General features: G+C 36.6%; 1 protein-coding gene across 1 annotated transcript in view; it reads right to left on the bottom strand.

Moving 5' to 3' along the window:
- Positions 1 to 24,169, bottom strand: part of ALG13 (ALG13 UDP-N-acetylglucosaminyltransferase subunit) — an 87,997-nt gene that overhangs the window by 16,861 nt on the left and 46,967 nt on the right. Inside the window, 2 exon segments of the mRNA XM_058291575.2 lie at positions 15,517 to 15,687; positions 23,996 to 24,161. Coding sequence (XP_058147558.1) covers positions 15,517 to 15,687; positions 23,996 to 24,161 — 337 coding nt within the window.

The following is a 24,169-nucleotide window of genomic DNA, read 5'->3' as shown; positions in this document are numbered from 1 at the left end:
CTTACACTCTCTACCACTCCATTCTGTAGGTTATGGTATGATATATAATGTCCTGTATCTGATTTTGCAATGTCATCAGGACAATTCAATTCCTGAAAATGTCCCCATATTACACCTCTTTTTCCCTCTCCCTGCCTTCAGCAACTCCAGTGCCCAGTCTCCACATCAATGGTATAATTTCTTCCATTGCTAGAATCACAGTAAGTCTATGTAGAATACCAGTAAGTCCACTCTAGTCCACATTTTATTCCCTAGTCCTGAGGATTCTGGGATGGTGATGCCACTTCTAATTGAGTGGGCTTCAATCCCATATGGCTGATGGATGGGACTCTCTTGCCTGCAGTTATAGACTCTCTCAGTTCCTTGGTGTGGTGGTTTTCTATCCTCACCTCCTTGTTAGTTGTCCTGGGTGAGCCCAATGAATGAGTAGGTATTGCAACTCCACTGAGGCTCAGGGCTGAGCTGGCATATGGACGGCCCAGAGATTCAAGTCTCTTGGACATATACCCACCAACACCAGTGCCAACTATCGGTTCAATAAAGAGAAGAGGCATGTGTAGAGAAGTCACATCTGAGTCCAACTCTGTCACACTCAGGAGCACAAACTCCAAAGTTGGGCCCACTGGCAAGACACCAAACTCCAGAGCTATCTGATTGGCTTTATGTTAAAGCTCTTCTTTGATGCTTAGTCCACCTTATTCTAGACCTTTTGAATAGCACATGTTTAACTCACCAGATATTTTAGCTCTTCTGCTTCTGACTCCTACCCTGGATATGCAGTACAATTTTTAAGATTATATCTTTTATGGAAAAGTTTCACCTTCATGAAAGATCTTCTTGTGTTCCTTCTCCAGGAATCTTGATCTGTTCTCTTTATTTTCATCTTATCTCTCTCCTTTACACTCCTTTAATTGTTTTTAGCTGGTTTTGCCTGGAGGGAAATTCTGAAAGGTGGGTCACCCCAGACAGGGCTTTCCCAAATGAGCTTTTCCCTCCTTTCATTGTCTTTAGCTGATTTTGCCTGGAGGGAAAATTCTCAAAGGTGGGTCACCCCAGACAGGGCTTTCCCAAATGAGTTTTTCACAGCCAAAACACAGCCACAAACCTCTGAAGAGGACAAAGCCTGGCTTCACATGTCCTGAATAGGGGATCAAAATAGGCCCCAGAAGCCTCCTTGATGGCTCACCAAGTTAAGCTTTGCTGACCTGCCTAGCAAATGCAACTAGCCTGCTAACTCTGTCCCCCACAGCCTAGAGTAAATACTTCTTAAAATCCCTGCTGCCTCTGCCCCTGTCCAGATGGGATTAAAACAATAGCTCAGAGCTGGGACCCAGCAATCTGAATTCACTAATCAAAACCGTGAACAGTGATTGGTTGTGCCCACCCCTTTTTTTTCGGGAAGAGGATTCCTATGTCCTTTTCTGTTCTCAGTGAGCCAGCTAGGGACTGGATCCCGTGGCAGCATGCTGTCAAAGTTGGGAATGGGAACTAGTAACAGACATGTTGAAAGAGCAACTCTATTCTCTACCATAGTTAATCAGGCTCTTCCTCCCACTCTTCCCCAGATGCCATACTGTGTTCTTCTGGCTTCTGCAGTTCCAGAACAGTTATTTCAGACAGTGCCTCCCTGTTTAATAGTTGCCTTGGTGGAAGGACTGAGCCCTGGAACTCCCTACTCCACCATCTTCTCACACTACTATCTGGCAAAGTTTCTTATAAAAGTAAACATGCACCCATCTATGACCCGGGAATTCCACTCCTAGGGAATTTCATTTTCATTTTATTTCATTCGACCCAAGGGAAATGAAAACATGTGTTCAAAAAGACGTCTTTTAAAAATTTCATGCATTTTTATTCATAACTGCTCCTAGTAGAAGATGGACAAACAGTAGAATAGTCATACAATTAAATGTCAACAAGAAAAGCAAATGAACTACCTATAGATGCAATATGAATCTCAAAAACATTATGCTGACTTTAAAAAGACTTCCATAAAGTGTACAAACTGTACTACATTTATATGAAGTTCTAAAATAAATTAGTATGTAGCAGAAAAAAAATTGGACCTGTAGTTTTCTCTGGATTGAAGTCCGGTGAGGTGGAGAAAGACTAGGAAGTGGCATGAGGGAAATTTGTGGGATATTGGTGATTTTCTTTAAGTTGGTAAGGAATTGGTTAACAAAGGTGAATGCATATATTTGTCAAAAACTCAGCAAAGGTACACTTAAGATTTGTGAATTTCCTTGTATGTAAATGTTATATAAAATGAAAAATTAAATACTGAATATATAATATGTAACCAAATATGATATGCAGGCTGAATTTTTTATGGGGAATTATACTGATGTCTACAATTTACTTTGAAAAACAAAAAATAAGATGGATTAATTGGTGTAAAGAGAGATGGATGGAAAGATAGATAGGCTGATATGTGATAAAGCAAGTATAAACATTAAAGGTTGAAACTAGGAGGTAGGTTCATGAATATTCATTGCAAAATTCAACTTTGATGTATGTTTGAATGTACTTGAACATTTTCATAATAAAATATAAGAAGACATCTGGGAAGATGGCAGAATAGAAAGACATGGGTCTCACTTCTCTCCCAGAAAAACAGCTAGAGGACAGGCATAAACAGTCTGGAAAAAAATCTTCTAGGGTTGGACTGCGGCTCTAGCCTAAGCCCCAGACCTGCCTCTGGCAGGGAGGAACCTGGGGGGACCTGCACCCACCTCTCCAGGAAAATACATGCCACACCACAGAGGCTGTGGTGGCACAAGCTGCCATGGGAGCTGCTCTGTGGCTGAAGTTGGAAGCTCTGTTTCCCAAAAATGGGAAAGGGAGAAATGGCTGGCCTCTGACTTCAGCTGATTGGTGGGTTCAGGTAGCTGGAGTATAACCCTAGGAACAACTGGGGTTTGGGCCTGTCCAGGTTGGAGGGGGGCTGGTAGCCCCCATTTTGACTCTGCCCCCAGCATGAGGGGAGGCTGGACTGACTGAAAATCACAGTGAGCAGTAGGGATGGGCTTCTTTCACCCAGACTGAACTGCAGCCCTAGTCTAAGCTTTAGCTCCACCTCTAGCAGACAGGAAGCTAGCAGGCCCTGCACCAGCCTCTCCGGGTAACTGAAGATACATTTGGCTGGCACAGACTGAAAAGTCAGAAATCTACCTGGGTAACTGCAGTCATTTTGGACCCACATGGCATAGACTGCTGCCTGCACCTGGAGCTCCATCCCAGCCTCAGGCAAGGGAGGAAGGGGCATGAAGTTTCATCATTCTCTCTGGGCAACTACAACAGTCTAGGCCTGCACAACTTGGATTATTATACATGGCTGTGGCTTTCTCCCTACCCCTGGGGCAAAGGAGAAAGTTGGAAGAAGCTTCATCTGTCCCTTGGGCAATGCAGGTACCTTGAGTGTCCACAGTTTATAGCACCAACTATATCCTTGGCTCCTACTATACAACCAGCAAGAGAGAAAGGGCAAGAAAGTCCTAAGCTAAAGAGAGAAACTTCACCCAGCATAAATATATCTACTAAGCCAGATGCCAAAACACCGAAAGAAAATTATAATCCACACCAAGAAAATAGGAAAGATATGGCCCAGGTTAAAGGAACAAAATAAGCCTCCAGATGACATAAAGGAGCTTTAGACAACTAAATATAGATGTTCAAACAAATCTCCTTAATAAATTCAATGAGATGGCTAAAGAGATTAAGAATATTTAGACAACAATCGATGAGCACAAAGAATTTGAAAGCATACACAGAAAAAGAGCAGATCCTATGAGACTGACAGGTGGAATAAATGAAAATTAAAAATACACTGGAATCAAAAACTAGCAGATTTGAGGAGGCAGAAGAAAGGATTGGTAAGCTTGAAGAAATGGCCTCTGAAAGCAAACATATGAAAGAACAGATGGAGGAAAGAATGGATAAAATTGAACAAGAACTCAGGGAACTAAACGACAGCAAGAGACATGCAAACATATATGCCATGGGTGTCCCAGAAGAAGAGAAGGAAGAGGGGGCAGAAGGACTATTTGAAGAAATACTGGTATAAAATTTCCCAACTCTACTGAAGGACATAGATATTCATGTCCAAGAAACACAACATACTCCCATCTGAATTGATCAAAGACACATAGTAATGAGAATGTCAAATGCCAGAAACAAAGAGAATTCTGAAAGCAGCAAGAGAAAAGCAATGCATACCCTACAAAGGATACCCAGTAAGTTTAAGTGCCGATCTCTCATCGGAAACCACAGAGGCAAGAAGACAGTGTTATGATATATTTAAGATAGTACAAGAGAAAAATTTCTAGCCAAGAACCTTATATCCAGCAAGACTGTCTTACAAAAATGAGGGTGAGTTTAGAATATTCACAGATAAAAGAAACAGAGTTTGTAACCAAGAGACAAGCTTTGCAGGAAATACTGAAGGATGTGCTACAGTCTGAATGGTTATATCAGTAAAAGTAACTAAAAGTCTCAAAAGAGTGTTTAAAATATGACAGATAAAACCCAAAGATCAAAATATGGGTGAAATAAGTACTGACTTTATAGTAATAACATTGAATGTTAATGGATTAAACTCGGCCATCAAAACACACAGACTGGCAGAATGGATAAGATAATATGAGCCACCTATATGCTGTCTGCAAGAGAGACTCACCTTAGACCCAAGGATACCAACAGACTGAAAGTGAAAGCCTTACTCTCTAAGCCAAACTCAGCACGTACATGCATTACCTTCCCCCCAAAATGGGACATGACTCCCGGGTATGAGCCTCCCTGGCGCCAAGGGATTACTACCAAACACCAGCTGATGATATAACTATAAAAAGACCTTAAATAAAGGGTCAACTCAGACAAGCAGAATATCTCAGCCTACATGTAATACCAGGTGTTAAAAACTGTTTTTTGACTTCAGATAAAAGGAGGAAATGGAAAGGACAAATGAGTTTATATGGCTATGAGTCTCCAAAAGAGTTGGGTGGTCATCAGAGGGGTAATGCTTATACACGCCTCAGCAGGGTATCAGAGACAGCCAAAGTAGATAGAAACCCAGGTACTTGTTCTCCTGAGGGCTACGGAGACCCACAGGTTCTATGGTCATGGCAGATGGCTCTGGAGTTCAGTGCCATGTCAGTTGGCCCTACTTTGGAATTTGTGTTCCTAAGTATGATGGAGTTGGACTCAGACATGTCCTTTCTACAAATGCATCTTCTGCTGCTTTTACTGGACCTGTGGTTGGAGTCTGGGTTGGTGGGTACTCAGGAGACCTGAATCTCTGGACTGCCCATGTGACAGCCAGACCCTGAGCCTCAGCAGACTTGCAACTCCTACCCTCTGGTTTATTGGACTTACCCTGGCCAGCTAACAGGGAGGTGAAGATGATGAACCACCACACCAGGGAACCAAGAATGCCTACAACTGCAAGCAGGAGAATTGCATCCATCATCCTTGTGGAATCTAAGCTCCTTCTTGATGTACAGGAGAACTGGACATAACCATCCCAGGGTCCACAGGATGGAAGAATAGAGTATGGATTAGAATGGACTTACTGGTGTTCTGCTGGGGAACTATTGTGATTAGTAAGGGAAGAAATTGTAATATTAATGTGGAGAAAGTGGACATGGTAGCTGCTGATGGTAGGGAGAAAGAAGAAGAGATATGGTGTGGGGGGTATTTTCAGGACTTGGAGTTGTCCTGCAGGGACAGATGCTGGACATTGTGTGTACTGCCATGGCCCCCTGGGTGGACTGGGGGAGAGTGTAGACTACAGTGTAGACCACCACTGTCCATGTGGTGCAGCAGTGCTCCAAAATGTATTCACCAGGTGCAGTGAATGTGCCATGATGATGGAAGAGTTTGTTGATGTGGGAGGGATGGAGTAGGGGGGTAGGGGGATTATGGGGACCTCATATTTTTTTAACGTAACATTAAAAGAAAAGAAAGAAAAAAAAAGAAAGTAAAAGGATGGAAAAAGATATTCTACACATTCAATAACCAAACAAAAACAAAAACAAAAAAACAGGGTACCTATGCTTATATTAGATGAAATAGACTTTAAAAGACCCTAGTTATGTGTAATCTGAGGAGGAAGTCTGGGGAAAAAATTCCCATTTACAAGAGCAACTAAAAGAAACAAATACGTAGGAATAAATTTAACCAACACTGTAAAGCACATGTATCCAGAAAACTACAACTCATTGTAAAAGAAATTTTTAAAAAATACTGAATAATTGGAAGAACATTCCATGCTCATGGACTGGAAGACTAAATATCATTAAGATATCAATTCTACCTAAAGTGATATACATATTCAATGCAATCCCAATAAAAATTCCACCAGCATTCTTTAAATAAATGGAATACATGATTATAAAAATTTGGAATAGAAAGGAGTCCTAAGTAGCCAGAAATATCTTAAAAAGGAAAAGTGAAGTTGTAGGACTCTCACTTCCAGCCTTTAAATCATATTACCTAGCTACAGCGGTAAAAACAGCATGGTACTGGCATAAAGACAGACACACAGATCAATGAAACTGAACTGATGGTTAAAAAGCAAACCCTCACATCTATGGTCAAGTGATAACTGACAAGCCTGTCAAACCCATCCAGCTCAGGCAGAACAGTCCATTAAGCAACTGGTACAGGGAGAACTGGATATCCGTAGCCAAAAGAAGGAAAGAGGACCCCTATGTCATACTTTATGGAAAAATTAACTCAAAATGGATTTTAAAAAACTAAATATAAAAGAACCATAAAGCTTCTAGAAGAAAATGTAGAAAAATATCTTCAAAACCTGGTGGTAGGTGGTGGATTTTTAAAGGAAATAAGAGGAGGATTTGAGATGGACTACTGATGTTTAATGCATGCAGAGGTTTCATTTAATTTTATTGTAGAAGTATGGAAATGTATAGAATTGACGATAACACATCATGGTCAGTAACAGCTAGTTTATAAATCAGAATGTGGCTGAAAACTTGTCTAGGGATGTAAATGCCAACTGAAAGAAAGCTAGAGAATAATCCAGGGACTGAATAACACGATGAACCCAGAGGTGGATGAGAATTGTGCTTGATGGTACAGATGTAAGAGTGTCCTTTGTAAGCTAGAGGAGATGTACATCGCTATTGCAGGGTGGTGGGAATGTGGAGAAGCATGAGAAATATACAACTGGAGAGACCTATGGAGTGTGGTTAAAGTAATAATATTCATACATCTATGCCAAAGATTTACTGTGTTGATAATGGCAGAGTATTGAAATAGTGTGCCAAATATACGCTTATGGACGTGGTAATAGTCTGATGATATTATCTCATAATCTGTAACAAATGTTCCACCATGGTGTGGTATGTTGATAAAGGGGTATTATATAGGAATCCTGCACATGTGCGTGACTGTTTTGTAACTTTAAAATTTCTGTCATTAAAAATATATTTTAAAAATAATAACAGGGTGAGTTGGGGGAAAATACACCAAATGTAAGATAAGGGCTATAGTCAGTAGTAAGATTTTGAGGATATACTTTTATCATTTGTAATAAAATGTCTTACAATACAAGGTGTTGGTAGTGGGTTGATGTATGCGACCCCTGTATGACGTTATACAGGTTTACTTGGTAAGTTCACAACTTTTACTATATACTTATTGTTTATGTATGTTCATATATAAATTATATAAAAATAAAAAAATAATAATAGGGTAGGTTGAGGAAAAATACACCAAATGTAAGATACTTTGGTTAGTAGTAATATTTTGAGTATGCTCTTTAATCACTTAAAAATGCTTCACAACAATGCAAAGTATTGTTGGTAGGGTGAGGTATAATATCCCTGTATGATGTTATATATTTTAAGTTCACAACTATTACTATATATTTATTGTTTATGTATGTTTATGTATGTGTGATATACTTCAATAAATTTTTATAAATTCCAAAAAAAAACACATTAGAGGCATACAAGAGCAGACTCGAAATGAAAGAATTAATAAGTGATACAAAAGACAGAAGAGCTGAAATAGAAAAAAACAGATAAAAGAATGGAAAAAATTGAGCAGGTGCTTGGGAAACTGAATGACAACATGAAAGACAAAAACATATGTTACGGGGGTTCCAGAAGGAGAAGAGAAAAGGGACAGAAAGAGTATTTGAGGAAGTAATAGCTAAAAATTTCACAACTCTCACAAAAGATATGAACTTATATGTCCAAGAAGTGCAGTGTACCAATCAGAATAAATCCAAATAGACCTACTCCAAGACACAAACAACTCAGAATGCAAAACGTCAAAGATAAAGAGAAAATTCTGAGAGCAGCAAAGGAGAAGCAAACCATTACATACAAGGGGGGGGGCAAGTAAGACTTAATGTGGATTTCTCATCAGAAACCATGGAAGTGAGAAGATAGTGGTATGATACAACTAGGATATTGAAAGAGAAAAAACTGCCAGCTGAGAATTCTTTATCTAGCAAAAACGTTCTTCAAACATGAAGGGGAGTATAAAATATTCACAAAGAGAAACTAAAAAAGCTTGCAAAAAAGAATCCACAGGAAGCGGACTTGGCCCAGTGGTTAGGGCATCTATCTGTCTACCACATGGGAGGTCCGCGGTTCAAACCCCGGGCCTCCTTGACCCGTGTGGAGCTGGCCCACACACAGTGCTGATGTGCGCAAGGAGTGCCCTGCCACACAGGGGTGTCCCTGCGTAGGGGAGCCCCATGTGCAAGGAGTGCACCCCGTTAGGAGAGCTGCCCAGCGCGAAAGAAAATGCAGCCTGCCCGAGAATGGCGCCACACACACATCTTGATGACGCAACAAAAAGAGACACAGACTCCCGTGCTGCTGACAACAACAGAAGCGGACAAAGAAGAACACACAGCGAATAGACACAGAGAACAGACAACTAGGGAGGGGGTGGTGGGGAGAGAAGTAAATAAATCTTAAAAAAAAAAGAATCCACATTTGCAGAAAATATTAAAGGAAGCACTAGAGTTCGAAAGAAAAAGACAGAAGAGAGAGGCTTAAAGGAGGGTATGGAAAAAAGAAGAGTAGAAAGGATAACCAAAAGAGTAAAAAGACAGATAAAAATATGATATGACATATGCAAACCAAAGAATAAAATGGTGGAAGTAAATAATGAATTTACAGTAATATCATTGGATGTGAATGGATTAAACTCCCCAATAAAAAGACAAAGGTGGGGAAAAGGAAGAAAAAACCATGAGACATCCATATGCTGCTTACAAGAAACTCACGTCAGACCCAGGGATACAAACTGGCTAAAGTGAAAGGTTAGAAAAAGATACTCCACACAAATTGTAACCAAAAAAGAGTAGGGAGAGCTATACTAATATTGGACAAAAAAGACTCTAACTGGAAAAAAAAAACGTATAAGAGATACAAAGAGTCATTATATATTTATTTAAAAAAAACAATCCACAAGGAAGAAATAACAGTCATACATATATATGCACCTAACCAGGATGCCCCAAAATACATGAGGCAAACTCTGAATGGAGAAATAGACATCTCTACAATAATAGTTGTAGACTTCAACGTACCACTCACATCACTATATATAACATCTAGACAGAAGATCAACAAAGAAACAGAAACCTTGAACAATATGATAAACAAGTTAGACCTAACAAACATATACAGAACGGTGTACCCAAACTCAGTGGGTTATACATTCTTCAAGTGCTCATGGATCTTTCTCCAGGATAGACCACATTAGGTCACAATGCAATTCACAATAAATATAAAAAGACAGAAATTATACAAAGCATAGAAATGCACAAGCAACCTACACAGATGCTACAAGAAATACAAGAGCAAACCAATCACATTTAAAGAGATTGATTCCATCATCAAAAATGTCCCAGCAAAGGAAATTCCAGAAGCAGATGGCTTCACCAGTAAATTCTACCAAACATTTCGAGAAAAATTAACACTAATTCTGTTTAAACTCTTCCAAAAAATTGAAGAGGAGGGAATATTACCCAACACATTTTATGAAGCCAACATCACCCTCATACTAAAGTCAGATAAAGACACTACAAGAAAATTAGACCCATTTCTACAATGAACAGAGAGGCAAAAATTCTAAACAAAATACCTGAAAATGAATCCAACAGCATATAAAAAGACTTATACATCACAACCAATTGGAATTTATTCCTGGTATGTAAGGATGGTTCAACATAAGAAAATCAATTAATGTAATACACCACATTAAAAAACTGAAGAAAAAAAATTGTCATCTTGCTCAATGCAGAAAAGGCATTTGACAAAATCCAGCATCCTTTCTTAATTAAAAAAAAGCTTCAAAAGACAGGAATACAGGGAAAATTCCTCAAAATGATAAGACATATGAAAAACCCACAGCAATGGCATACTGAATGGGGAAAGGTTGTAGGCTTTCCCTCTAAGATCAGGAAGAATACAAGGACATCCACTGTCACCATTGTTATTCAACATCGTGCTAGAAGTTCTAAGCTAGAGAAATTAGACAAGAAAAAAAAAAAGGCATCCAAATAGGAAAAGAGAAAGTAAAACCCACTATTTACAGATGACATGATCCTAAATTTAGAAAATTCTGAAATGTGTATGACAAAGCTAATTGAGCAATAAATGAGTTCAGCAACGTGGCAGGATACAAGATCAATATGCAAAAACCAGTAATATTTGTCTACACTAGTACTGAACAATCTGAGTACGAAATCAGGGAGAAAATTCATTTACAATAGCAACAAAAAGACTCAAATACCTAAGAATCAATTTAACCGAAGAAGTATAGGACCTATATGCAGAAAACTACAAAAGAGTGCTAAAAGATATCAATGAAGACCTAAACAAATGAAAAGACATTCTGTGTTCATAAACTGGAAGACTAAATATTGTGAAGATGTCAATCCTACCCAAATTGATTTATAGATTCAATGCAATACCAATCAAAATTCCAACAGCCTACTTTACAGAAACAATTAACAAATTCGCTTGGAAGGGAAAGTGTACTCGCATAGCCAAAAGCATTCTAACAAAGAAGAGCAACATGGGAGGAATTTTACTGGCTGACCTTGAAACTTATTAAAAAGCTACAGTGGTCAAAACAGGATGGTACTGATATAAAGGCAGACACACTGATCAATGTAATAGAAGTGAGAGTCCAAAAACAAACCCTCACCTCTATGGCCAAATAGTTTTTGACAAACTTACCAACAGGGCAAAATAATCTCTTCAACAAATGGGGCTGGGAGAAGTGGATATCCATAACCAAAAGAATCAAACAGGGCTCCTATCTCACTCTCTATAAAAGAATCAACTCAAAACGGATCAAAGACCTAAATATAAAAGCCAGGACCATAAAACTACTAGAAGAAAATGTAAGGAAACATCTTAAAGACCTTGTGGTAGGTAATGGTTTCTTGGACCTTATACCCAAAGCACAAGCAACAAAAGAAAATACATATATGTATAAATGGGACTGCCTCAAAGTCTTCTTTTGCACCTCAAAGAATTTTGTCAAAAGTGTGAAAAAGGCAGCCAATTCAATGGGAAAAGATATTTGGCAATCACATATCCATTAAGGATTTAGTATACACAACATACAAAGAGATCATACAACTCAGCAATAAAAAGACAAAGTACCCAATTAAAAAATAGGTAAAAAACTTGAAAAGACAATTTTCCAAAGAATAAATACGGGGAAACGGACTTTGGCCCAGTGGTTAGGGCGTCCGTCTACCACATGGGAGGTCCGCGGTTCAAGCCCCGGACCTCCTTGACCCGTGTGGAACTGGCCCATGCGCAGTGCTGATGCGCTCAAGGAGTGCCGCGCCCCGCAGGGGTGTCCCCCGCGTAGGGGAGCCCCACGCGCAAGGAGTGCACCCATAAGGAGAGCCGCCCAGCGCAAAGGAGGGAGCAGCCTGCCGAGGAATGGCGCCGCCCACACTTCCTGTGCCGCTGACGACAACAGAAGCGGACAAAGAAACAAGACGCAGCAAAAAGACACAGAAAACAGACAACCGGGGGAGGGGAGGGGAATTAAATAAATAAAAAATCTTTAAAAAAAAAAAGAATACGAACTGCGAAGAAACACATGAAAAAATGTTCAATATCACTAGCAATTAGGGAAATGCAAATCAAAACTACAACAGATATCATTTCACACCTATTAGACTGGCCACTATCAATAAGACAGAACACTGTAAATGCTGGAGAGGATGTGGAAAAATAGGAACGCTTATTCACTGCTGGTGGGAATGTAGAATGGTACAGCTACTACGGAGGACTGTTTGGGAGTTCCTAAAGAAGTTGAATATAGACTTGCCATGGGACCCAGCAATACCATTACTGATCATACATCCAAAAAACTGAGAGCAGAGACATGAACAGACATCTGCACAGTGATATTCCCTGCCGCATTATTCACAATTGCCAAAAGTTGGAAACAACCCGGGTGTCCATCAACCAATGAAAGCATAAACAAACTATGGTGTATATACATGATAGATGGAATATTATGCATCAGTAAGAAGAAATGAAGTTGTGAATTATATTACAACATGGATGAACCTGGAGGATATTATGCTGTGTAGAGCAAGCCAGAAACAGAAGATCTAATACTTATGATTTCACTATTATAAACCAAATGTTCTGTGTAAACTCATGGAGTTAATAATTACAATACAGGTCACCAGAAAATAGAAAGAGGGTAGCAAATGGAAAGCTGAGGGTTAATCTGTGAATTGTTAAAATGATTGTTCGTAAATCTTTGGAAATGAATAGAAATGGTGAAAGCATATCATGATGTTTTAACTAGCAGACAGGTAGGTATGACAGTGGTTGAAAGGGAAAGTCTAAGGTCATGTATATTACTAGAAGGAAAGCTAAAAACTGTAACCTATGACTGTATAAGATAGTAAAACCTCATGTAAAACATGAATATGGGTGATATTGTATATATAAGACTGTTTTTACAAAATATAAATACAAATATACTAGAGAAAAGGAAAAAGAATAGCAGCTATGTACAAAAGGAAGCAAAGAGAGATTGAGTTGTGATGTTTTATTGTTTATTATTATTATTGGAATAATAAAAGTGCTCTAAGAATGACTGAAGTGATGAATGCACTACATGATTACAACCTAATACCACTGTATACCAACCTATACTTTGGATAGAATTATGCTTTATTAATATGTATCAATAAAATTGATTTGTTTAGAAAAAAGCTTAGAGATTAAAGAAAAAAAATCACAGTGCCTATAAAAAAAAAGGGCAGATTTGAAGACATTTGCCCAAAGAAGAAATATAAATAGCAAAAAAAAAAAAGACATGAAAAAATGTTCAACTTCACTAGTGATGAGGGAAATGCAAATCAAAGCTACAATAAGATCCTGTCACACCTATTAGAATGGCCACTATTCAAAAAACAGAATTTGTTGCTGATGTGGGAAAATGTGGGAGGGCTAAGGAGTGAGGCACATGGGAATCCCCTATATTTTTGTATAACATTTATGTAATCTAAGTTTCTCTTAAAGAATAAAAAGTATATTTTTAAAAATGGGAAAAATAAATAAAAAGAACTATAAGTGTTGGAGAGGATGTAGAGAGAAGGAAAGCTTATATACTTGGAGCGAATGTAGAATTTTACAGCCACTGTGGAGAACTGTCTGGCAGTTCCTATAGAAGTTGAACATAGATGTGCCACATGACTCTGCAATACCACTACTGGTTATATACCCAGAAGAACTGAGAGCAATGACACAAATAGACATCTGCACACCAATGTTCATAGCTGCATTATTCACAATTGCCAAAAGTTGGAAACAACCCAGGTGCCCATCAACTGATAAACTGTGGTATACTCACACAATGGAACATTATGCAGCTCTAAGAAAAAAAGATGTCGTAAAGTATATGATAATATTATGTTGGAGAACATTATGTTGAGTGAAGGAAGCCAGACACAAAAGGACAAATACTATATGATTATACTACTATGAACTAAATTGTGTAATCTCATGGAGTGAAGTACTTGAATATGGGTCAACTAAAAATAGAAGCAGGGTAGAGAATTGAAAGCTGAGGGCTAACTTGTGCAGAATTGGTGAAAAAGATATGTGTTAATCTTTCGAAAAGAATAGAAATGGCGAAATGTTTGTAACTAGCAGTAGTATTATGTGGATATGAATGTGGTGTAAAGAGAAAGGCTAAGGTCATGTATATTACTAAAAGGAAAGGTAAAAAAAAAATCTAACATGGGGGACTGTATAGCAATAGTAAAACTGCATGTGAATATGAATACAGGTAAAACTGCATATGTAACACCATCTTTCTTTGAAATGGAACAAATATAAACTACAAGATGTTAATATTAGACAAAAAATTATGCTAAATGAAAGAAACCAGACACAAAGTCCTATATATTTTATGATTCCATTTATATAAGATGTAAACATACAGCTATTTTTAAAAAATTTTAAAAGCAAAATCAGCATTACGTGATGACCAAGCAGATCTTGGGGAGGGGTATGGAAGGGCTAGGAGATAAAGGGATCAGGGAACCAAGGAGAAGAACCAATGTTTTGTGGAGGCTTGGGGAAAAAGAAACAAAGGAGATAAAGATGAGGAATTTCATTACGGACACACTGAGTTGGAAGTGAAAGAAAGTCAAGTGAAAATGTCTAGCAAGTAGCTAGAGACAAGTAACTGAAGCTTCTCAGGCCAGGGCTAAAAATAAGTTATGAAATCATCTTTAAAAGGGGTTAATGACGTTGTAAGGTAGAGAAAAATAATAGAATGGGGTTGAAAAAATTTTGGTGACTACTTTAGGGGATTTGGGAAAACACTAAATAGAATAGTCAAAGCAATAGCTAAGAAAAAAAACAACAAGAGAATGTTTTAAGAAAGAAAGAATAAGCTGAAACAATTTTTCAATTACGATTCTCCTTTGAAAAATACTGCCAAACTAAGGGGTAAAAGAACTTCTGACGGGAAGCTGTTCCTTAGCAGTTTAAGGAAACAGTAACATGTAGCTAAAGTCCAAGGAAGGCCAGATCACCAACCTCCCAAAAAAATCCTCTCCAAATTTTTCAAAATTCAGTTAGAATTTCTAAATATCAGAGATTGCAAAAATTTCATATACCTGTGGAAAGAACGTAAGGAAAGAAATAAAGATTTTGATACTGACTCCTGCTTTTCCAGAGAAATACTTGAGAAAAGCAAAGTTACCATTAGGGTTGACATATAGCTACTTTAAAAGTAGCACAAGTCAACTCAACCACACATTTGTTGATTATGTACAAGATACTCGCAGCTTTCAGTAGCATCATGATCATTTTCCTAGCCAACTGGCTAGAATTATGCCCTAAAGTCAATTTCCATTTGGTCTCCACCACATTCCCATAGGTCAACCAAAAAGGAATATTCTCTATCTACAATTACGAAAGCAAAACTCAAACCTAAATAACCTTTACTCAAGTCTCAAAACCTACTTACCTTGAGGAAGATCACTTCCACTAGGATCACAGGAATAAGGTGGAGGTGGTGGTGGTAAGTTTGAAGCTTCTCCTACCTCAAGTGGAGGAGGAGGTGGAGGTGGTGGTGGTAGAGAGGCAGTAGCAGCAGGAATAGGAACAGAGTGGTATGGAAAGGATGGTGAAGCAATCACTAGTAGAGAAACAAAACATAAAACATAAAGCAGCAATGTACAACTGTAACACCTTGTAAACAGTAGCTTATCTCCTACTTCTCTTGTCTCACAAATATGGTCAAATATATCTAATCTTTATGGTTTGATTTAAAAACAAAAATCTAGAAGGTAAATTATTCATTCTTTTAGACATGCTAGTTCATTAGAGGTCATTTTTTATTAAGAAAACTACCTGAAATTAAGAGGGGAAAAAAGGAAACAACAGAACTTTGACTAACAGACTAAACATTAGCTAGCAGGTACATAAATAAAATGTATCTAAGGCAAAAATTTTACTTAGCTTAATATTCGTTGCAAAGTTAAAGATGTTTTCATCAATCTGTTACTTTCAATCAAATCGAAAGAAGCAGAAGCTACCAAGAGATAGACTAAACTGAATAGATCACAGATTTAAGCAATCCATGATGGTTTATACAGGTAGCATCTGAGGAATATAAAGAACTCTGAATCATGACAGTTCCATTTTTTAGAAAGCAAAGAATTTAAAACAAAAACAGGCTAGATGAAATATCCTTTTAACTTTCTATATATGTTAATAGTTTAAAGACACCATTTAGGAGTTTCACTATATTTGAAATAAATTCAAATACAATTATAGTGAAATAGTAATAAACTCCACAATAACAATAAAGGAAACAATATACTCCAATCTAGAAAAAAAAACAAATGCTTTCATAAATACATAGTATACCAGCTGAATTTGTTAAATTTTTGACCAAAAAATGAATGAAATAACCCTTCAAGTTAAATGAATTCAAGTCTAAATTTCATCATGTTACCTACATTATCATTTTAACCCAGAGAAATATACAAATTTAGTCTGATAATTCAAAAAAGGTTTAAATTCAGAATTTAGAACACTAAGTTTAATACAGGAATATTCCACACAAGCTGAATTTGTTATTCTGGCAACTAAGCAAGAAGAACTTAAGAGTCAAGTATTAGAAATTATTCACACTGTTTTTCTTTCACTGACATAAATACTAACAATAACCTCAGCCCTTCATAGAGTTGTAGGTTAACAGTAATAGGAAAACTGGGTCTTACAGTGATTTAAAACCTGGTAAGTAGTTCTTTGGGGGTTAGGAAACTGTTTTGTTTCTTGATTGTAGCAGTGGTACACAACTCTACACATTTATCAAAACTCATAGAACTGGGTATCAAAAATGAATTTACTATATCTCAATTAAATAATTTTTTAAAACATGCTGAACAAACTTAGGAGTTTCTTCATACATTTAGAAGCCCTTACTTTTATAGTTTTGGAAAAGAAATGTACTTTTTAGTACATTTCCAAATGCTCTAAAAGGCCTTATGGATTTGTTTTCTATAACTACTGGCTTTTCCAACAAAACTCCACTCTTAATTCCTTTTAAACTAACTTTCAAATCACATCATTTTAAACAACCAAACGGCGTAAAGCCAATTAGCTAAAGAATAACAGAATGTGGTTATGATCACCTGGTCAAAACCAACTATTAAACATAAAGTTAGCTAAATAAAGTCTCGTGGATCTCAGAGAATCAAAGGCAGCAGAAATCTAAACATTACTTTCTCTGAACTCAAATTTCCTTGCAAACGCATATTACAATAATAAGCTTCCTAAGGAAAACCTTTTATAATACCAGTTGCTCTAAAGATTTATGAGTATATTCACTCTCAGACTTCACTAGGGTTCTGATAGGTTTAACAAGTATAGTTCAAGGGATGGCTCCAGAACAATGGAAGTGGAATTTTCTAAAATGTTAATGGAAACCAAAATAATGAATTAAAAATGCCATGGTTTGCTTCAGGACATTTCAGAAAAGAACACAAATATATGTAGAAAGACCCTGCTTCTCTAAAGATCACAGAGCAGAGCCTAAACTGAGGTGAGGTGAGGCACACATGGGAGCAAAATTTAAGGGGGCATGAAAATTATTGCAAAAAAACCCATGAAGAACAAAATATCAAAATTTTCAATAAAAACAGAATCCAACCCCGCACTTACAAGACATTAGTGTCTCAGTCCACTCACCCTAACACTGGCCCATAGATCCTATCATTAATTTTTTGATATTTTATTCATCATGGACTTTTCTGTACTGACTGTGATATTTTAAAAAACAGTACATTAAATATTATTTATCTTCATTACTGTAGTTTTCTGGGTGCTGTCTTAAATTCTGCACCCTAGGTGAGTGAGGCACTAAGTTCTGGCCTGGCAAAAACCTTGGGAATAATTACCAAAACTGAGTGTAAAGGTAACAGTATTTAGTGACTATGAGGAACATCATATTAAAGGCAATCATCCCATCCAGTTACCTGGCAGATTTATTAGAAGTAACTTACAGGAGGATGGGCGAGGTCTCCCAGAGGGACATATGAACAACAAAGTAGGAAATCAGTTTATTTCAGCTAGGGGACTGACAGAAAAAGAGTGACCAACTAAAAAAACTATCACAGGACTAATAAAATAATGCTATAGTTGAGGTTTATAAGTGAATCGAAGAACAAAAGGTAAAATAAATGAAGGCAGTATTCATTTAATAGAAATATTTATATAGAACACAAATTTGGCATCAAAAGGGAAAGTTTTCAATGATTCCACATAAATGAGGCATTACAATTCTTGATTCACCTGTCAGTTGATTTTTTGTCTTTTTTTGAGGTACCAGGGCTGGGGGTTGAACCTGGGTCTTCATTATGCGGGAAGGTGGTGCTCAACCACTGAGCTACACCAGCTCCCCCAAATTGGTTTTTTCATTTTTGTTTGTTTTTAGGATGTACCAGGGATTGAACCCAGTACCTCATATGTGGGAAGCAGGCACTCAACTACCTGAGCTACACCCACTCCCTATCAATTGACTTTTTAAGCTTAGATCTCTGTTGAAAGCAGCCAGCCAACTCTTTCCCCTACAACTGGCACAAAGTAGCAGAATTACAGTCTATTCCAACATTTCCAATGAAAAGTTTCTATTGTTACTAATGAACATATATTGCATATTTTTGTTCCAGGCACTGTGCTAAGCACATAATTTTTTATAAGTGAAACAGATCCAGGGAGCAAATACATGACTTAATGAATTATTATAGGGTGGACACAACCCATGTTAAAGTAAAGCCTTGCCAGCCACCCCAGAAAACTTCTGTGCCCCATCCCAGTAACAATTCTCTCCCTCCTAACCATAATTAACCATTATCCTGATTTTCATAGTAATCACTTCATTGTGATTTTATTTTTACAATTCTGTCACCCAAATGTGCATCATTACACAGTACAGATTTTAGTCTTGTCTTTAAAAAAATTTTATGTCTTGAATCTCTTTTAATCTATAGGTCCCTCCTTCCATCCCTTTCATTTCTGTCCAACTTTTCTGTTGAATGACCCACTGAGTCATGACTGAGTGGGTCACTGTTTTCAGGCTTTTTCAGTGGCCAGAGCTATGAAATACATACACATATTTCAAGATAAGAATACCTCAAAAGTTCATACTGAGAAGTCCAATTCAAGTTCAAAACTGTAAAAGCTTTTACTCAGCCTCTTTATTACATCTATATCACCTTTATACTTTATAATGAGAAACCTGGTTCATAAGGACACATAGCATGACAAAATTAGAATATCTCAAAATTACTTTTTTTTTAAAGGAGGTACAAGGGATTGAACCTGGGACATGTACATGGAAACCAGGTGCTCAATCACTGAGCTACAACCACTCCCTACTCATTTTGCTTTTATTTCATATTAAATAGTCTGAGTACAAGAATGAATTATCTAGATAAAAGAACCTGGTATGATTATTGAGAACATTATAAAATACTTTGCACGTGGTCTCCCAACTCTCCCAATTTTTAAATAGCTGTATTATATCTACATTGTCCAAACAGGACATTCTCTCCCTCTCAGACCTCACTTTGTCTTAATTCCACAGGTAACTGTATTTAATACTTACCACTGGGTCTTATTCTGATGTCTCTAATCATTTTGGGTAGCCTAAAACGCAAAACTCATTCTTTATTACTCTGCTGTCCAATACAACCTTCTGTGATGACAGAAATATTCTATACTTGGGCTATCCAATATAGTTGTCATTAGTCACATGTGGCTGAGCACTTGGCTTGTGACTAGTGCCATCAAAGATTGGAATTTTCAATTTATTTAACTGTAATTAATTCACCACATGTGGCTAGTGATTACCTCACTAAACAGCATAGCTCTAGTAGATTCCTCAGGCAGAGCTAATGGAATAATAATCTCTGAATTCTTACACATTGCCCTTTATATTTTAAAAATCAGTTTGGCTGGATATAAAATCCTTTGTTCACACATTCTTTCCTTGAGTATCTTAAACATTATTCTTTTCTTTTAACATAAAGCAATGCTGTCAAAGTATCTTTTTATTTCTCTTATACTCCACGGGCTCTTTTATCTAGACACACAAAGGTTTTCTTTTTCTTTAAAGTCCAGGACTTTTTATAGAACATCCTGATATTGGCTATTTTGGGTCAATATTCTCAGGTTTGCAGAATGCTTGTCCGTATGTAGTTTTAAATCATTTTTTTATTTTAACAAAGTTTTTTTTTTAATTACAGATTTTAGTATTTGTTCTGTTTTCTTCCTTTGCTTTTGTTCTTAAGGGATTTCTATTACCAACATTTGAGCTATTTTGCCCATTATGTCACATTTGCTTTATTTTTATTTAAAATTTTTTAATTAGTAAAGTTGTAGGTTTATAGAAACATTATATAAAAATACAGAATATATATGGTTTTAAAAGTAAATATTAACTTATTCAAAGTAATAAAATATGAGATGGAGAATTTTAAAATATCAGTTGTAGTAGTTTGATATTATTGATAAATTCCAAAAAGAAATATTGGATTATGTTTGTAAACTGATTTTTTCCTCTGGGCATATTAGATTATATTGATTCATAGGTTTACTTGATTAAGTAATTATGTAAACCTCTTGTGCCTGTAGGGCATTGAGTCCCCACCCACCAAAGGGTGGGGACTCACAGATAAAAGGCATGACAAAGGACAGAGTTAGGGCTTTTAATGTTGGAGTTTGATGCTGAAGTTGGAGCCTCAGGGAGAGAGACAGAGCCATTCACCTGATAGTCTACAGCTGATGTTGTGGAGAGAGCCTCATAGTCTACAGCTGACCTTGTGGAGAAAACAGGAGCTGAGCCCAAAGGAACCCAGGAAGCCTGAACCCTCACAGACGTTGGCAGCTATTGTGCTCCAACACTGAAAATATACTTTAGTGAGGGAAGTAACTTATGCTTTATGGCCTATTATCTGTAAGCTCCTACCCCAAATAAATACCCTTTATAAAAACCAACCAATCTCTGGTATTTTGCATCAGCACCCCTCTGGTTGATAACTATTAAAAGAAATAATGGAAATTCCAGTACTGAAAAAAAAGTGTGTAACTGAAATTAGAAACTGAGTGGATACGTTTAATGTGGAGCTAGATACACTAAAGAGAGACTTCATGAACTGGAAGATAGGAACGAAAAATATTCAGAAATGAAGCAGAGAAAGATAAAAAGACCAAACACATACACATACACACACTCACACACAGAAACCAATACAAAAGACATAGGGGATATAGTATAAAGAGCTAACATATATGTAAATGAATTCCCAAAAGGAGAGAAGAAAGTACTGCTAGTAATTCAAACTATACTTTCAAAGATAATGGATAATAATTTTCTTAAAAATTAATCTATGAAGTTAAGTTGGATAAATACTAAGTATACCTCACAAGGCACAATGACAAAGAAAGTGTGATATATAGCCAGCCGGGGCAGGGGGTGGTAATACCCTTAAAGCAGTAGCGATAATATTGAGAAGTGACTTCTCTACAGAAAAAAAGAACAAAAACAGAGAGAGAGAAAGCCTGAAGACACTGGAATAATATATTCAAAATACTGGGGAGAAAAGCAAAAATAGAATTCTAAAATCTGTAAAAAAAATCCTTAAAAATGGGATTGAAATTAATACTTTTGGATAAACACTGGAAGAAATTTTGTAACTGATCCATATGAAAGTGAACACTAAAGTATTTTCAGACAGAAGGAAAATTATTCCACACGGAAAGTCGAAATACAGGTCAGAATTAAGTCCTGAAAAGGGTAAATATGCCAGTAAAAAATCTAAATGTATAAAACTGTAATAATGATATCTTCTGGGCTAAAATATAAAATATACATATTACAAGAGGGTTAAAGCAGTTCTAAGGTTCTTACATTGTCTGGGAAGAGTTAAATGTATTCATTTAAATTATACTTCAGTAAGTTGTCTATGCATGTTTTAGTTTCTAGGGATGTTATTATTAAATAATAATAAAATAATGTATAACTCCCAATATAACAGAGGGAGAAAATGAAATTTTAAAAAAATGATCAAAGAGAAAGAGAAAGAACATGGAATAGGTGGGACAGATAAAAAGCAAATACCAAAAAGGTAGGCCTAAACCCAAGCATATCAATAATTACATTAAATGTAAATGCAATCAAAAGGAAATTAAAACACATTATTGTCAGACTATATTAAAAAAAACCTCAAGAACCACATGTATGCTGTTTAAAGAGCCACACCTAAACAGAAGAGGTTGAAAGTAAAAAGATGGGAAAAACACATTATGCAACCTAATACGTCATTTTTGAATCTTTACCTTAATTTTAAAAAACAATCTTTAGATTCCCTCCTTTCTTACATCTATTTCTCTTACAGCATTATTTGTTGTATATATTCTCTCATGTTCCTAATAGTTCAGTCTTTACTGAAACGACTCTTTCCTAATTCATTCCTGAATTCTGGCATCTCACCTGGGTTTTTCTAAATTTGACTTATGTTATTATCCTTTTCCTTAATATTTTGTATTAATGTCTTTTAGCTCATTTTGAAGTAGTTTGTTACAGTTTTTATGTTTAGTGGATGCATTTCTGGCATGCTTTCACTATAAGTATATTACTCTGCTTCTCTTTTCTTAAACATCTTTGTATGCTAAGACTTTAATACTTTTCTTTTGTACATTTTATGTGACATTAGTTTTCATGAATCTTAAAATGAGGTGGATTACAGAAAAGTTTTTCTAATTTCATAAAGATCTCTTCTATTGTTTTTGTGTAATTTTAAAAAACAGGACTGCTAGATTTCTGGGATTCCTTGGCTCTGTTCTTCCCAACTTTAGTTTGGACCTCCTCTTTTCTCTATCTTGATCAACTTTTATCCCAGCAATTTCTCCCCAATGAGGAATTCTATCCTAAAAGAGTCCTGAGAGGTCAATTTTGAGAGTTCTTCTGTTCTAAACTGCTCCAAGAGCTTCAGTTCTTTTTACCATATGCCCCCTAACACTCATTCAAGTATTGGAAAGGTCAAATTTCTTCCCCATTTTAGAGTAGTTCCCAAATCTTTTCACCTTGCTTCCCAGTGAATTCTTATTTGCTCTTTTGGGATTCTTCAGACAACACTCTCAATGCTTTCTTCTTCTTGTTTCCACATAACATGTAGGTCTTGTAACTGTTTGGTGGATGGACCCTAGCTGCTTAAATCTGGATTCTTAGGGATTTCCTGTTACCTAGTTTTGTTCTAAATATTGTCCAAGGACTTTTGGTTTTGCTATTTAGTTCCATTTTTATTTGGAGACTCAAAATAAAAAGCTATGCTGTTACCACAACCACCTTCCCAAAATTCTGTTGAGAATATTAAAATCCCACAACCACTTCATAAAATGATAAATATTCAATAACTTGTCCAAAATTACAGTGCTTGTAAGTTGTAAAACCAGGACTCTAACCTAGATCTCTTCAATTCTACAGCCTATATTAAGAACTCACGGGAAAATTATTCATTACATAGAAATGTACTTTACAGCCAACTTTTCAGGACTTTATTCTATGAAGTGTGAAACACATATGTCTTAATTCCTATATATTGAAAGAACTCAGTGTTTGAAAAACTAGTACACGTCCTCTAAATCTGAAGTGAATAGCAGAATGAAAACCTCAAGATCTCTTATCAAAGCCCAATTTGTAATAATTGAATAATCATAATTTGTAATAATTGAATAATCATATTTGAATAATTTTCAAATATGATGGCTATCAAATATGATGGCTTCCTCAATAATAAAGCATACTTTATTAAGTAGGTAAAAAATTTAATTCTGGAAATTAAAGTGATCCTTTCTAATCACTAGAATAGTTGTATATGTGCATTTTCATGGATAGAAAAAGATGCTTCCAAAGTAAGCAACCACTAGTAACCTACCTGGCCTGCATTGTGTAGGTGGAGATACAAATAGAGGCTGTATAGCATTCTGTGAGGAAACTGAAGTGGTACTATTAACTTGATTAGCTGATGCAGCATTAGATAAGGCTGGAGCTGGAACATTATTGGTACAGGAAGCTGCAATTGCTGCAGAATTTACCATCACCTGTAAGT

Source organism: Dasypus novemcinctus, chromosome X (assembly GCF_030445035.2).
Source record: "Dasypus novemcinctus isolate mDasNov1 chromosome X, mDasNov1.1.hap2, whole genome shotgun sequence".
NCBI lineage: Eukaryota > Metazoa > Chordata > Mammalia > Cingulata > Dasypodidae > Dasypus > Dasypus novemcinctus.
Note: the sequence above shows the minus strand (reverse complement) of the source record. Positions and strands in the feature narration are given on the sequence as shown.